At 41.3% G+C, this 13066-nt stretch overlaps 1 protein-coding gene across 1 annotated transcript in view; it reads left to right on the top strand.

Moving 5' to 3' along the window:
* Nucleotides 1-13066, top strand: part of LOC308285858 (voltage-dependent R-type calcium channel subunit alpha-1E-like) — a gene marked incomplete at its 3' end in the record, with an annotated part of 73555 nt that overhangs the window by 3080 nt on the left and 57409 nt on the right. Inside the window, exons 2-4 of the mRNA XM_080726744.1 lie at nt 4136-4416; nt 9049-9152; nt 9753-9892. Of these exons, the coding sequence (XP_080582870.1) occupies nt 4136-4416; nt 9049-9152; nt 9753-9892 (525 nt within the window). The remainder of the gene's footprint in view (nt 1-4135; nt 4417-9048; nt 9153-9752; nt 9893-13066) is intronic.

Here is a 13066-nt window from a genome sequence, read left to right as displayed (position 1 = left end):
GAGGTTCATATCCAAAATGCAAATTGTACCATTGCTTGGCTAACACAAAGTATTGAAGAAGGCAAATCTATAATTTCATTTAGCTATTGCTTATTTCTGTGAAATGTTGGCTTATCAAAATCACCATGATGTATTGTAAATGTTAGTTGTTGGTCGGCTCAAAATGACATAACTCAGTGTGTCTGTTGCTAGGGAACCAGAGAGAAAAATAAAAAACACTTAAAAGCACTCCAATCAATGGGGTGAAAGCCTGTCGGCAATTACATAAATGCTCTTTTTGAGTTACGGTGCTAAGTACACCCATTAAAGCTTTAACTCACAGAACATCACCCATACAGTATAACTCTGCATCACCAGTATTCTCTTCAATGCTACTGTATTGACAAATATACAGTATGCATTTCTGGAGTGAGAACACAGCATGCTCCATATTACCTTGAGGGAAAGGTTGTCGTCTCTTTGTGTCGTTTATGGCAGTGGTTCTCAACCTGTTCAGGCCGCGACCCCCAAAATAATCCTATTTTAATTGGGGACCCCCCACCTTGACGAGCACTAAGAGTTGAGGCACTATACATTTTGTATAACATGGTTCTATTCTGAAAATAGCAGATCTACATGCTCACAACAACGCCTCGTTGTGAGCGCTATTTTCACAATTTCTGCCTCTAATATTTGACAGTTGGTCAAGTTTAATTTGTCATTTTAGAGGTATTAAAAAGTCCTTAAATTGTCACTTTAGAAATGTGCAGATACCCTCTACTTAAACTTTATGTTGGTTTGTTTACTGTTGAGTGAGAAAACAATGTTGCACATTAAGTTAATCATCTGGGGACCCCCCCAAAATAATTTGGGGACCCCCCTGGGGTCCCGACCCACAGGTTGAGAACCACTGATTTATGGGATCAAAAACATGCCTTTTACTTAAAACCACAACCCTTTAAGCCTCATTTATACTTTGTTGTATGACAGCTATCAACCAGTCGAAGACTACTGGTTTTCTTCTCATATGGAGGTAATTAGGCCTGACCCCTCCCGCTAAGTTCACCTTATTCCAGGTAACTATATGTGTTGATAAGGAGAGATTGTATCATCTACTTTGATTGGCTTTTTCTACATTTTACCCTCTGATAGCCCAAACATGCCATGCTGCTATTTTCAGAGTAGGCTGCAGGGAGAGCTGAACACATAATGTCATTACAAAAACCTGTAATCATCATTGCAGTGATTGCTTTGAAATGGACTAGCGTACATTTGCGCTACTCTGGTAGTAGATGCAATTTGCTGAAGCAGAGATATAGCTGGAAATAATGTTGGATTCCTGCAACTTGTTCCTTGAAATTGTCCAGTTTGCAGCCGTTATTCACACAGAGTGAATCCTTGACACGGTGTGCTAGAAGCACAGTTACCCTGAGGTAGGGGGAAGGTGTGTGTGTGTGTGTGTGTGTGTGCGTGCGTGCGTGCGTGCGTGCGTGCGTGCGCGCGCGCGCGTGTGTGTGTGTGTGTGTGTGTGTGTGTGTGTGCGTGTGCGCGCTCGCACACACTTGCGTATGTGTGTGGGAAGACATCTTTCTGCTGCAGGAAGAAGAGGATGCTCTGTTGTGCAACATGACTTTTGTTGGCAAAATGAAATGAAAAGAACAGAGCAGAAATGCAATGCTATGTCGCTATGGAAACAACTGTTGAGAGAGAGAGTGAGAGAGAGAGAGAATGTAATGTGGATGGACAACCATCATAGATCTCTCTCTGGAGGGGCTTGTGTAAAAGGCAGTGGAAATAAGTGAACAATACAACACAGAGCTTATGAAAGAAACTGTTATAACGTCGTTCATGTGTGCATAGTACTAACCCTGTCATCTTTGTACCTGCAGTGGACCAACAATCAAAACCATGAACCTACACACATGGTCATGACTCATTATGACTACATGCAGACATACCGGTATAGAGATATGTCCGAATATATGATGCAGATGACCAGCGTGTTATATTTAGCATGAGGTCATGGTTCCGGGCATATTACATAAACTGATACAGGGGTTTGTTACACAGAGGGTAGGAGGGGGAGGGAACAGAATCAGAGCATGAAGTTTGGAGCTCAGCATTCTCAGTTATTCACATTAAATCCACATTTTCTTCTGGGTGAATGTTACCTCATGCACCATCATTTATTTGGTGATTTCAAAATACTCATTTGTGGTCATCTTGGAGATGCTCTCATTGTGTTAGACATTCCCAGAGCTGTAGCTATAAAACATTGGTACTGATGCTACAATACATAGACCTATACTACTGTATATGAACCACTTTCAACTGGGTATCCCTATTGTGTCATTATAAGTGAACATAAAAAAGAAGGAGATAAAAGTTCCAAAACAATGCATTATGAGCTCTTTAACTATATGCACTGCACTATACGATGTACGACAAAGTATATAATTGTATGCAGTTAAGTGTATTAATGATAGTAGGCATTACACAACAGGAGGATAAGCCACTGGTTGGTTTGTTGCTGCAATTTAGTGTAATTTACATCAGTCGAGTAACATAATTTGCTGTGATGCTCACAGCTGGGTCTAAAGTGGAAATCTGTGGAAATACAGTATATATATATATATATAGGTCTATATATAGAGCCTATATATATATATATATATATATATATAGGTCTATATATAGAGCCTATATATATATATATATATATATATATAGGTCTATATATAGAGCCTATATATATATATATATATATATATATAGGTCTATATATAGAGCCTATATATATATATATATATATATATATATATATATATATATATATATATATATATATATATATATATAGACCTCTGTCTGCTCTGAGGGGAAGAAGGCAGCAGATGGAGGGAGAATGTCCAGTTGCCTAATGAGGTCTCGCTCACCTTGAGTGTGTGGAACCCTTCCTCTCTCTCTCTCTCTCTCTCTCTCTCTCTCTCTCTCTCTCTCTCTCTCTCTCTCTCTCTCTCAAAAAGGGAGCAGCCCTTAGATCTATTTCATGGCCTATTTTTACTCCTGACTTTTACTCCAATATTAGCACAATGACCCAGTTTTAAAATATTTGGCTGTCTTTATTAATAACAGTATAGTCCATAGTAGCAAACTGTGGCCCATGTGTTTTGAGGACATTATAGATTAAGTAATACCCAGATCATGCTGGGCATCAAGGTAGTCTTGAGGGAATTGTTTTTAAATTCGATTTCCTGAGGCATATGTCACCCCTGTCTGCAGTTTATGTTTCTAGTTGGTGCTGCTGTAAATGCATTTGCCATTTTTACATCACTCTCACTTTTTTACTTCCATCCATGGTTTAAGTAGGCTATAATTAATTTTGAATAACCAACTTTGGGGCAATATACGGTATATACTAAAGGTCTATGCTACCTAGACTTATATTTTCAAATAGCCATGAAACACTGTGGGGTGGGGGGGGGGGTGCTGCCTCAAGTGTGCTGTAGTTGGCGTTATGTGCTGCCTAATTTTCAGCAATGTGATAACATTGCCTCACACTTTAGAATGTTTGGCGAGCAAATTAATTCGGAGTGGACTCGGTCAATTGGACTCATTCTTTCAACGCGATCTTCTTGTTTCCTGCGCCCAGCTGTCCTGTAAAGTTTGTGAAGACTTCGGATAGTGTTTTATAAGCTATGATTGTGAACAGCGTTTTGCGCAGTTCGCTCTCATGCTGCCGAGTGCCGATTGAAAGTTGAATAGTGTTGAATAGACCTCGCAAGGAAATTGTAACTCGATGGATATTTCACCGCGCATCTTGGTCGTGATGCGCATACATTAAAACTTGCTGAGAGCTCAGCGCGCGGCGTTACCGGACAGATGGAATGAAAGAGACTGTGCAACCAAATCTCCAGAGCTAGATGGACGTTGTTGTGCCTTTGGTCCAACAACTGATTGTATTATAAATAAATGTGGTTCATTACGGATTCGGATGCTACAGCAACTTTTGGGAATCGTATTAGCATTCAAACAGGTTGGCTGGATTGAAGGTGGCTGTTTTTTATTCTTCTCAGCGCGTCAGATTCTTCATTATTCGCCTGCTTTCGTGGCGAAAAAACATTGAACCAGTGCTATCCTCCTAATTCCCTTATAGAATGGCTCGTTTTGGAGACGAGCCTGCTCCGAACACGATGGATTCCGGAGACGGGGATGCGGCGGAGCGCGGCGGAGACGCTGGCCAGGACGCAGAAGCTGCAGCAGCCGGGTCCCTGATCCGAGCCAAAGCGCAGAGGGCTCGAACCATGGCCATGTACAACCCCGTCCCGCACCGACAGAACTGTCTCACCGTCAACAGGTCGCTCTTCATATTCGCGGAGGACAACATCATCAGGAAATACGCGAGGAGAATCATCGAGTGGCCATATCCTTCCACATGTATAGTAGGCTGCATGCAGCCTACAAGTTAAAAGCAATTAACACATTTATCCTTGTTAATCTGTGTGAGTATATTCATCCCTTGTAGTTACTTGTAGGCTACGAGCAGTGGTGGAAAGTAACTACGTACATTTACTCAAGTACTGTACTTATAAGTACAATTTTGAGGTATTTGTAGGCTACTTTACTTGAGTGTTTCCAATTTCCAATGCTTTTACTTTTACTCCACTACATCTCAGAGGCAAATGTTGTATTTTTACTCCACTACACGTATGAGAGCACTTTAGTTAGTTACTTTGTAGATTTTGATTATTACTACAACATACATTAACCACTTCAGCCCTATGCATTTCGACCATTTGAAAATAGCCGATCTACAAGCAATGCATGCAACGCATGTGGGCTTGCCTTGTAGATCTGCTATTTGCAACCGATTTGAAAACTTGAAATTGGACATTCTGTATAATGTGTATTTTTACTTTTGGTACTTTAAGTAGGATACATTTTGATGCCAATACTTCTGTCCTTTACTCAAGTACATTTTGAATTCCGGACATTTACTTGTAACAGAGTATTTCTATATTGTAGTATTGATACTTTTACTGAAGTAAAACATTTGGGTAGACTACTTTTTCCACCACGGGCTACGAGTTTGCTGTTAGGAAATCTCCTGCCAGACTAGCACCATGGACAGCTCCCCAGTAGCGGCTGCTGTAAAGCAAAGCTTTTCATTTGATCTAGGATACTTTAACAAATGGAAGTGATAATTTGGTCCTTTTGTAACAGCTGGCTTCATAAAAGGGTCCCATAGAACTTCTCCTGAGTTCAGGGTCATTGAAGTTTTAATTAGGCTATACTGTAGTAGGCCTACTATAAAATATATTGTTGTTGCTATCCATATTCTCTGCAGTTGCTTATTTGCATGTATTATTCTTTTCTTTTAGGGCATTAGTTCAGCAAGAACACAACTCTTTGTGATATAGAGTTGAATGCTGTAAAGTAACAAAAGAATGAGTCAAGGGAGCACATTATTTCTTATGGCTTTGTGGGCTTGTGGTTTATGCTACAGTGTGGAAGGCAGGAGGTTAGCATGTGGCGATCTGGCTGCTGTGTGGGTGGGATGTAGTAGGCTGCCTCCGAGCTCATTGGAATATGAACCTGGCCATGAGTAGGTGTTAGTACAAAATAGACTATCTGCTCGCTGCTTTCCACTGTAGAAATAACCATCCAGGTCTGCAGTTCTGACCACAAAGGCGAGTTTATTCCACAGTTTCTGAGCCAGGAGGGAGATGAGTCTATAGGACGTGTGGAACGTTGTCCAGTGCTTTTTAGGGAAGGCACGGCCAGCATGCCAGTATTAACTGATCTAAGTGAGTGGGAAGGGTTGCCATGTGCGTTTGGTTGCTTTGTTGGCCAGCTTCAGTGTTTTTGTACTGGGTGTGAGCAGCAACCAGAAGCCAATTAAGGGAGTGGAAAAGGGGAGAGATATACTATCTATCTATCTATCTATCTATCTATCTATCTATCTATCTATCTATCTATCTATCTATCTATCTATCTATCTACAGCAGGGGTGGGCAACTTTGATGATGGAGAGGGCCACTATATTTCCAACTTCACTCCAGAGGGCCACATTGCATATTGCTACGTCCTACTTTGTCAATCTAGTATCTCATACAAAAGAAGCAAAAATAGCCGATCTACAAGCTCAAAACGCATCGCAGCGCGATGCGTTTTGAGCTTGTAGATCGGCTATTTTTGCTTCTTTTGAATTGGAATCCTGAATAATTTTTTGTTATTTTTGGAATCCTGAAATATAACATTTTGATATATACTTTATGTACTTTATGAACTTAAATACAAATAAATACATTGGACATAAAAAAACACATTTTAATACTAGTCATTAAGCTACTAATATAGACCGAAGGAATTAAAGCAGGTCATTTTTGGAATTGTAACAGCTTAAATCAATAATATATCTGTATTCCAGTATCAACCTGCGGGCCGCATTAAGTGAAGGAGGGGGCCGCATGTGGCCCCCGGGCCGCCAGTTGCCCATGTATGATCTTCAGTATCTATCTATCCATCCATCCATCCATCCATCCATCCATCCATCCATAAGCTGGCAGTGACCACTGACAGACACCAGCATCACACAGGGGTTGTGTGATTATGCAGCAGTGAGCATTGTGGGTTCAGAAGCATCATGGTATGTCAACATACTTTCTGTCTGAGTCACCTAATCTCTGCCCAATGGAATAACCTGCAGAGAAAGTGCTAACAGAATCATAGATGATGGTAATGGTGGTACCAAATCTTGTGTTTGTCTTTGGTACTGTTTTGTAATAACTTTCAAAAACTTTGTTTCAATCTGAACTTGGCAGTCTCAGTCACTGTGAGCTCCAGATGCTCACAGTGCTGTCCTAATTGAGTTAGTGACACCATTTTCACTCGAGGCGAGAAAATTAATAATGAAGGAGAAGTGGCCTCATAGGGCCTTTAGATGATTGAGGAGGCACATACACACATACTACAGTAACAGTATACTAGTAAGACGCCTCAGGGCGACATGCAACCTCACCCGTGGCCATCTGGCCAGTGATGTATATCGGACCAGTTACCCATATATGGAGACCCCTGCCCTGCATGATTGCAACCATCGCAGCTTGTCTCCGTCTGTCTGTCTGTGTCAGTCAGTCAGTCAGTCAGTCAGTGAGTCAGTCCATATTTTTACAGTCCATGGGTTGGTTCCCTTGTCACTGTGACATCACAGGTGATATCACAGGTGACATCACCTAGGTAAAAGTCCATATATGGGTATTCCCCAGAATCCCTTTTATGCCCATATATGAAGATCCCTGATGTCATCGATATATATCACTGGCCAGATGGCCAAAAAGACATGGCCCATATCTGTGTGGCTGGTTCAGAAAGGGATCTCCATGTATAGGCATAAAAGATATTGTATGTATATGGATACATATTATTATTAATAAAGGATAAAATAAAATAAAAAGTCCATATATGGGCATTCCCAGAAACAAAATCCCTTTTATGCCCATATATGGAGATTTCTAATGTCATCAATCCCAGACCTTAACTGGCCCAAGAGCCTGCTTTACTCTGATTTACACCCTACCTCCCCCGAAAACGTTAATATTAAGTCCATATATGTATATTGATAAAGGATAAAATGAATAAAATGTCTGGGCATTCCCAGATGATGCCCTGTTAGGGTACCCCCTTATGCCCATATATGGAGATCCCCAGGCATCAAACCCAGGCCCTAACTCGCTAAGGCCCTGCTTGGCTTTAATTAACATACGTTTTATGCCCATATATGGAGATCCCTGTCCCAATGTCCTAAATATTAAGGACATATCTGGGAATGCCCATATTTGGTAATGCCCATATATGGGCATGTTTTGACATAACATTGTTGGCCCATATCTGTGTGGACAAGATGTGCCGGTTTTCATAGTAAACTTGCGACCTACGGTTGCAACAATGCGTGTACAGTACATGTGTATTCACACGCACGCACGCACGCACGCACGCACGCACGCACACACACACACACACACACACACACACACAGAGTCATGTTTTTAATGATACAAAATGGGAGAAATCATCTCCTACTAAACAAGTTCCCACAGATGTACCAATGTGTTGAAAGTGACTTTAGAACACCCCATCCCTTCTTCACTACTCCCTCGCTCTCTCATTCCATCACTCCATTGCTCCATTACGCCTTCACCCCCCTACTCTGTCACTTTTCACTTTACAGTATTACTGTACTCCTTCACTGTATAACTCCATCACATATCAGCCCTTCACTCCCTTTTGTTTTATTTTTATTTATGTTTTATTTATTTGCACAATTACTACATCACTGCATTACTCGGTTCTCTCTTTCTTCGCTACAATATATCACTTCCTCACTACATCACTCCCTCACTCGTTCACACAACCACTCCATCACTCCACCATTCTCTTATTCTCCTTATATAAAGCACTTTTAAAAGCCAGGGTTGCCATGGATACTGCATTCCCTCCAACAGATTGCTTCCCATGCCAGGAAATACAAGCCATTCCATAATTCTCCCATCGCTTAAATCATCCATCCATCTAATTGTCTTTCTGTTCCCTTGTTTCCTCGTGCTTCCATTGCGTGAAGAATTAATAGAAATCATACACACTTTACAGTATAAGAAGTGTGTCATGTGATTCTTTAAACACAAAGGGGGGGAAAAAAACGACAGAAAACACAAGTTATAAGCATACGTTCTTTCCATCTCTACTCATTCCACCATGTTAGTAATAGTCATAATCAGTTCTCTAGGTCAGTGGTTCTCAAAGTGGATTTCAGGGACTCCCTAGGTTCCTTTTATGGGGGTCTAAATTTACCCTTACAAGTCTGTAACTTTGACAGTGTGTACACTGTCAAAGTTAAGGGGAGACCTTCACATTTCAAAGTTTGAGAAACACTGCTCTAGGTCTGGGCATTTGTAATAAAATAATGTTCTCTCTCACATAATATGCCCTCGTGTTTTTCATGGGTAGCACAGCTCTGTGTGTTTTGCCCTTTTGACAAAAGTGCTTTCCTTAACTTTGTGGCCCATACACCGTTTGAATACATGATCCTGGCCACCATCACAGCAAACTGCGTTGTCCTGGCCCTGGAGCAGCACCTCCCCGGAGAGGATAAGACACCCATGGCCAAGAGACTGGTGAGGACCCCGTCTGTCTCATCTACATTCCTTAACGCAGGGGTCTTCAGGCCAAGGACCCCTTAGTTGATAGAGAGATGAAGCAGGGACCCCCACAATCTTTTCATAGATTCCATATACGGTAGTTTCATTGTTTGACAACACAATCATCAGTATATGTTGGATTCATGTCAATTTGTTTTCAGATATTTAACCTCTTGAACTGTCTATACTTAATAAAGTTGACCTTTCACTATGTACTTATTCTGCTCTTTTTCCCCTCTACACCAAACCTCTTTGCCAAAAATAGCCGATCTACAAGCTCACAAATCCGCTTGTAGATCGGATATCTTTGGCTACATTTCTCAGAATAAGGACACTAGGGTTCTAGTGGTTAATATAAAAAAGGAGAAAAAGGTTTATGTGATTTGGAGGACCCCCTATGGTAACTCTGAGGACCCCCTAGGGGTCCCGGACCCCCTGTTGAAGACCCTTGCCTTAATGGTTGAATTATAGGCTAAATGTATTTATGGTGAATGACCAATTCAGCAGATAAAACTCTATGAACTCTCCTGTTTCTTTCAAAACGACAAACGTGTTCTTGTGCATGTCATCCTGCAGGAGATTACGGAGCCATATTTTGTTGGAATCTTCTGCTTTGAAGCAGGGATCAAACTGTTGGCCCTGGGGTTTGTGTTCCATAAAGGCTCGTACCTGAGGAATGGCTGGAATGTGATGGACTTCATAGTAGTGCTCAGCGGGTGAGTGATACATATTGTAAAATTCGAGAGTTAATTTTAAATCTGAGAGTGTAGTCAGTGTACAAAGGGACCCTTCACTGTGAAGCCTGCCTCCTGTCTGGCCTATTTTAGTCAAAGTAGAACATTTGGATGAGACCTAAATATTGGTGCATTACAGTGTGTGGTTTGGCTTCTATCAATTACACGTTAGGTTTATTTTTTACCTGGCACCCACCTTATGCATCTGCTGTCCGTATGAAAGGGATCTTTCACTTTTGAAATTCTGAGTACCATTCCCAACTGAACCTTTTGAGTTGTCCCAACAGACCGACCCTATATCCGTCTTATACCCGAGAAAGCCTAAAGATTGAAGATTTCAGGTCATTCTCATTAGTGGTTGATTGTATTAAAACTGTAAGTATGTTTGTGACCTGCTGTACAAGAATGAGACATGTTATATACGTTCAACGTGTGGGGACAGGAGATTCCTAGTCCAAATGAAAACAATCATAGTCACATAAGAGTAGTGGCATAAGATGAAGCCCTGTTACACAACCAAAGCTGCTATCGATTTAGGTGTTTTAAACGTTTTCTTCTTTATTATGATAGGATAGTAGAAAGATAGGAAATTGAGGGCAGAGGCGGTAAGGACATGCTTCACATGTCTCAGCTGGTACTGTATGTGACGTACTGTTTCCGCCTCATGGAAATGTATCGATGCTGCAAACAAATAAGCCTATCCACAAGTCTTGCTCATACACGTACATCGTCTGGAACAGACTGAAACGGAGAATATCCAATGTGTGAATCCCCATTATCTCATTACCTTCTGTACCACTACTCTGCTTGCAAGTCACCTTACATTTCCATGCTTCAAAACCTCATTGATAATCCTTTCATCAATTTGGCAACAATATCTTTAAATTGTAAAGCTTGATTTATTTTACTTCCGTTGTGAGTTTGTAGATCTGCTAACTAGGGGCACATGTAACGATGTGCAACCAAGTATAACATTCTAGTTAAATTCCAGGATATTTGCATCATCTGGCTGATTTCAGTATAGAGCAGAGCTGTTGTGCAGCACATTCAGCCATTGAAACCACACGGCCGATGGAGAAAATGATGTGTATTTCCATGGCATGGTCGGTCTTTGCAGCCAGCAGATAGGTGGGTGGATAAGTGGATTGGCAGTTGTGTCTAAAACCTGCTTCAGTTCGCCCCCGGGACCTCTGTGAATTAAATGTGAATGCAGCCCTGAGGATTTTATGCAAAAGGAGAGAGACAGGATGAGTAGCTGGGGAGAATGAGGAGAGAAAGAAACAGAAAGACAGCGAGAGAAATGGGGGGAGGGAGAAAGGAGATGGAGGCAGATGACAGTAAACATAATGAGACTGTTCTTTTGTTCCTCTTTGGGCCTGGTTGCTATGTATATGCTTAGAATACGATACATGTATTCATTATTATCATGATTAACTTGAAGTACTGCATACAGTATGGCTAAGCGTACACTATTCAGGGAAGATTGCTGTTGGCGTGTTGACATCTCATCTCAACCTGACTCCCACTCTCTCTCTCTCTCTCTCTCTCTCTCTCTCTCTCTCTCTCTCTCTCTCTCTCTCTCTGTCTCTCTCTCTCACCCTTGTGTTTTCCCCTCTGCTTTCTCTGAGTCTGACTCTCTCTCCTCCTTCTCTTTCTCTCTCTCTGTCTCTTCCTCTGACAGAATTCTCTCTACATAAAAGGGACTTAAGCATCGTGTTGACAGAGCATTTAGCACAGGCCCAAGGTGAACAGCTGTTGCAGCATTTTGTTGTTGTAACCCACTGGGTCACAATATTTACTAGTATTAATGAGGGCACAACTGACAGACAGAAAAATACATGTAACAAAGGGAAACATTTGCTTTATCATGGCACCTGTCAAAGTTGGGGGGGATTACTGTAAACATTTCTAGATTATGTAAGTGTTGCAACACATTCTTAATTAAAATCAGTGGCAGATGCTAGTCACAAGTTGATATGCTAGTTTGTAAGGTAACAATGTTTATAAGGTTTTTGCGTAATCCCGAGAGTGACAGTCAAAGACTGTAGGTATCCCCTGAAGCAGCTTACCGTCACTGGTAAATGTAAAACACTGTCAATTGAAATATTTAACTTACACTGTGATTCCTAGAATGCAAATATACGGAGTCCAGAGACAGTAGACGTGATGTAAGCAGCTCCACTGCAGGGTTCACAGAGTTCAGGGAGTTCATATCTCGCCTGGCATTGCTTGGCAAGTTCATGAGTCAATGAGTGCTGGCTGTGTGTGTGTGTGTGTGTGTGTGTGTGTGTGTGTGTGTGTGTGTGTGTGTGTGTGTGTGTGTGTGTGTGTGTGTGTGTGTGTGTGTGTGTGTGTGTGTGTGTGTGTGTGTGTGTGCGTGCGTGCGTGCGTGTGCGTGTGTGTGTGCATTCTGCCAAATGAAAGACATGATAGTCACCACATTAAGGGTGATTTATACTTCGTTGTGTGCCAGTGTCGTGCACCAGAGATCTACAAGTCCACCATGTCCTATAAGCCATATTGTTATTTGTGTGGCTTTGTTTACAAATGATCACATAGTATCTTACTATAAAGATTCGACAGAGGTCACACTATTATTAGACTCTACGACCTTTCTTTACTGCATGATAAATAATCCACTCCCAATTTGTATTTTATGTTTTGGTCAAAGTTATGTTATAGTTGCATTAATGCAATTGAACGCACTGACTGGTTTGTTAAGTTTTGCCAGAAATAATTTATGAGCAAAATTCAAATGTGGTTGACTTCTTGACTTCTTAATAGGGGCAGAATTATAAGACTCAAGTTGCGTTTCCATAAACGTATTCGAAAATAGGAAGCGAATTATCAGAAATGCTCATTAAGACAAAGCGAATTTAGCCTGTTTCCATTTGTGGGTGTCATTCGAATTAGTGTAGTTAGTTCGCTCCCTACCTCCGTGCCCACCACTGGCCCCCAGTTTGTTTGTTTGTTTGTTTGTTTTTTGCTCTCCCTATTCTCCCTACTTTCTACTTCCAGTTTCGTAATGCATGTTTGACTCCCAGAACAGCCCATGGCAGCTCCCACAGCAGCCATGTTTGTTTACATTTGAAGAAAACGCTATAGCCTATATCTTTTGAATGCCTGAACAGATTTCCAAGCAGATTTTTTTATTTG

This window comes from Nannobrachium achirus, assembly GCF_963921795.1.
Source record: "Nannobrachium achirus genome assembly, chromosome: 5".
In the NCBI taxonomy this organism is placed as follows: domain Eukaryota; kingdom Metazoa; phylum Chordata; class Actinopteri; order Myctophiformes; family Myctophidae; genus Nannobrachium; species Nannobrachium achirus.
The sequence above is the reverse complement of the archived record's forward strand: the minus strand, read 5'-3'. Positions and strand labels throughout refer to the sequence as shown.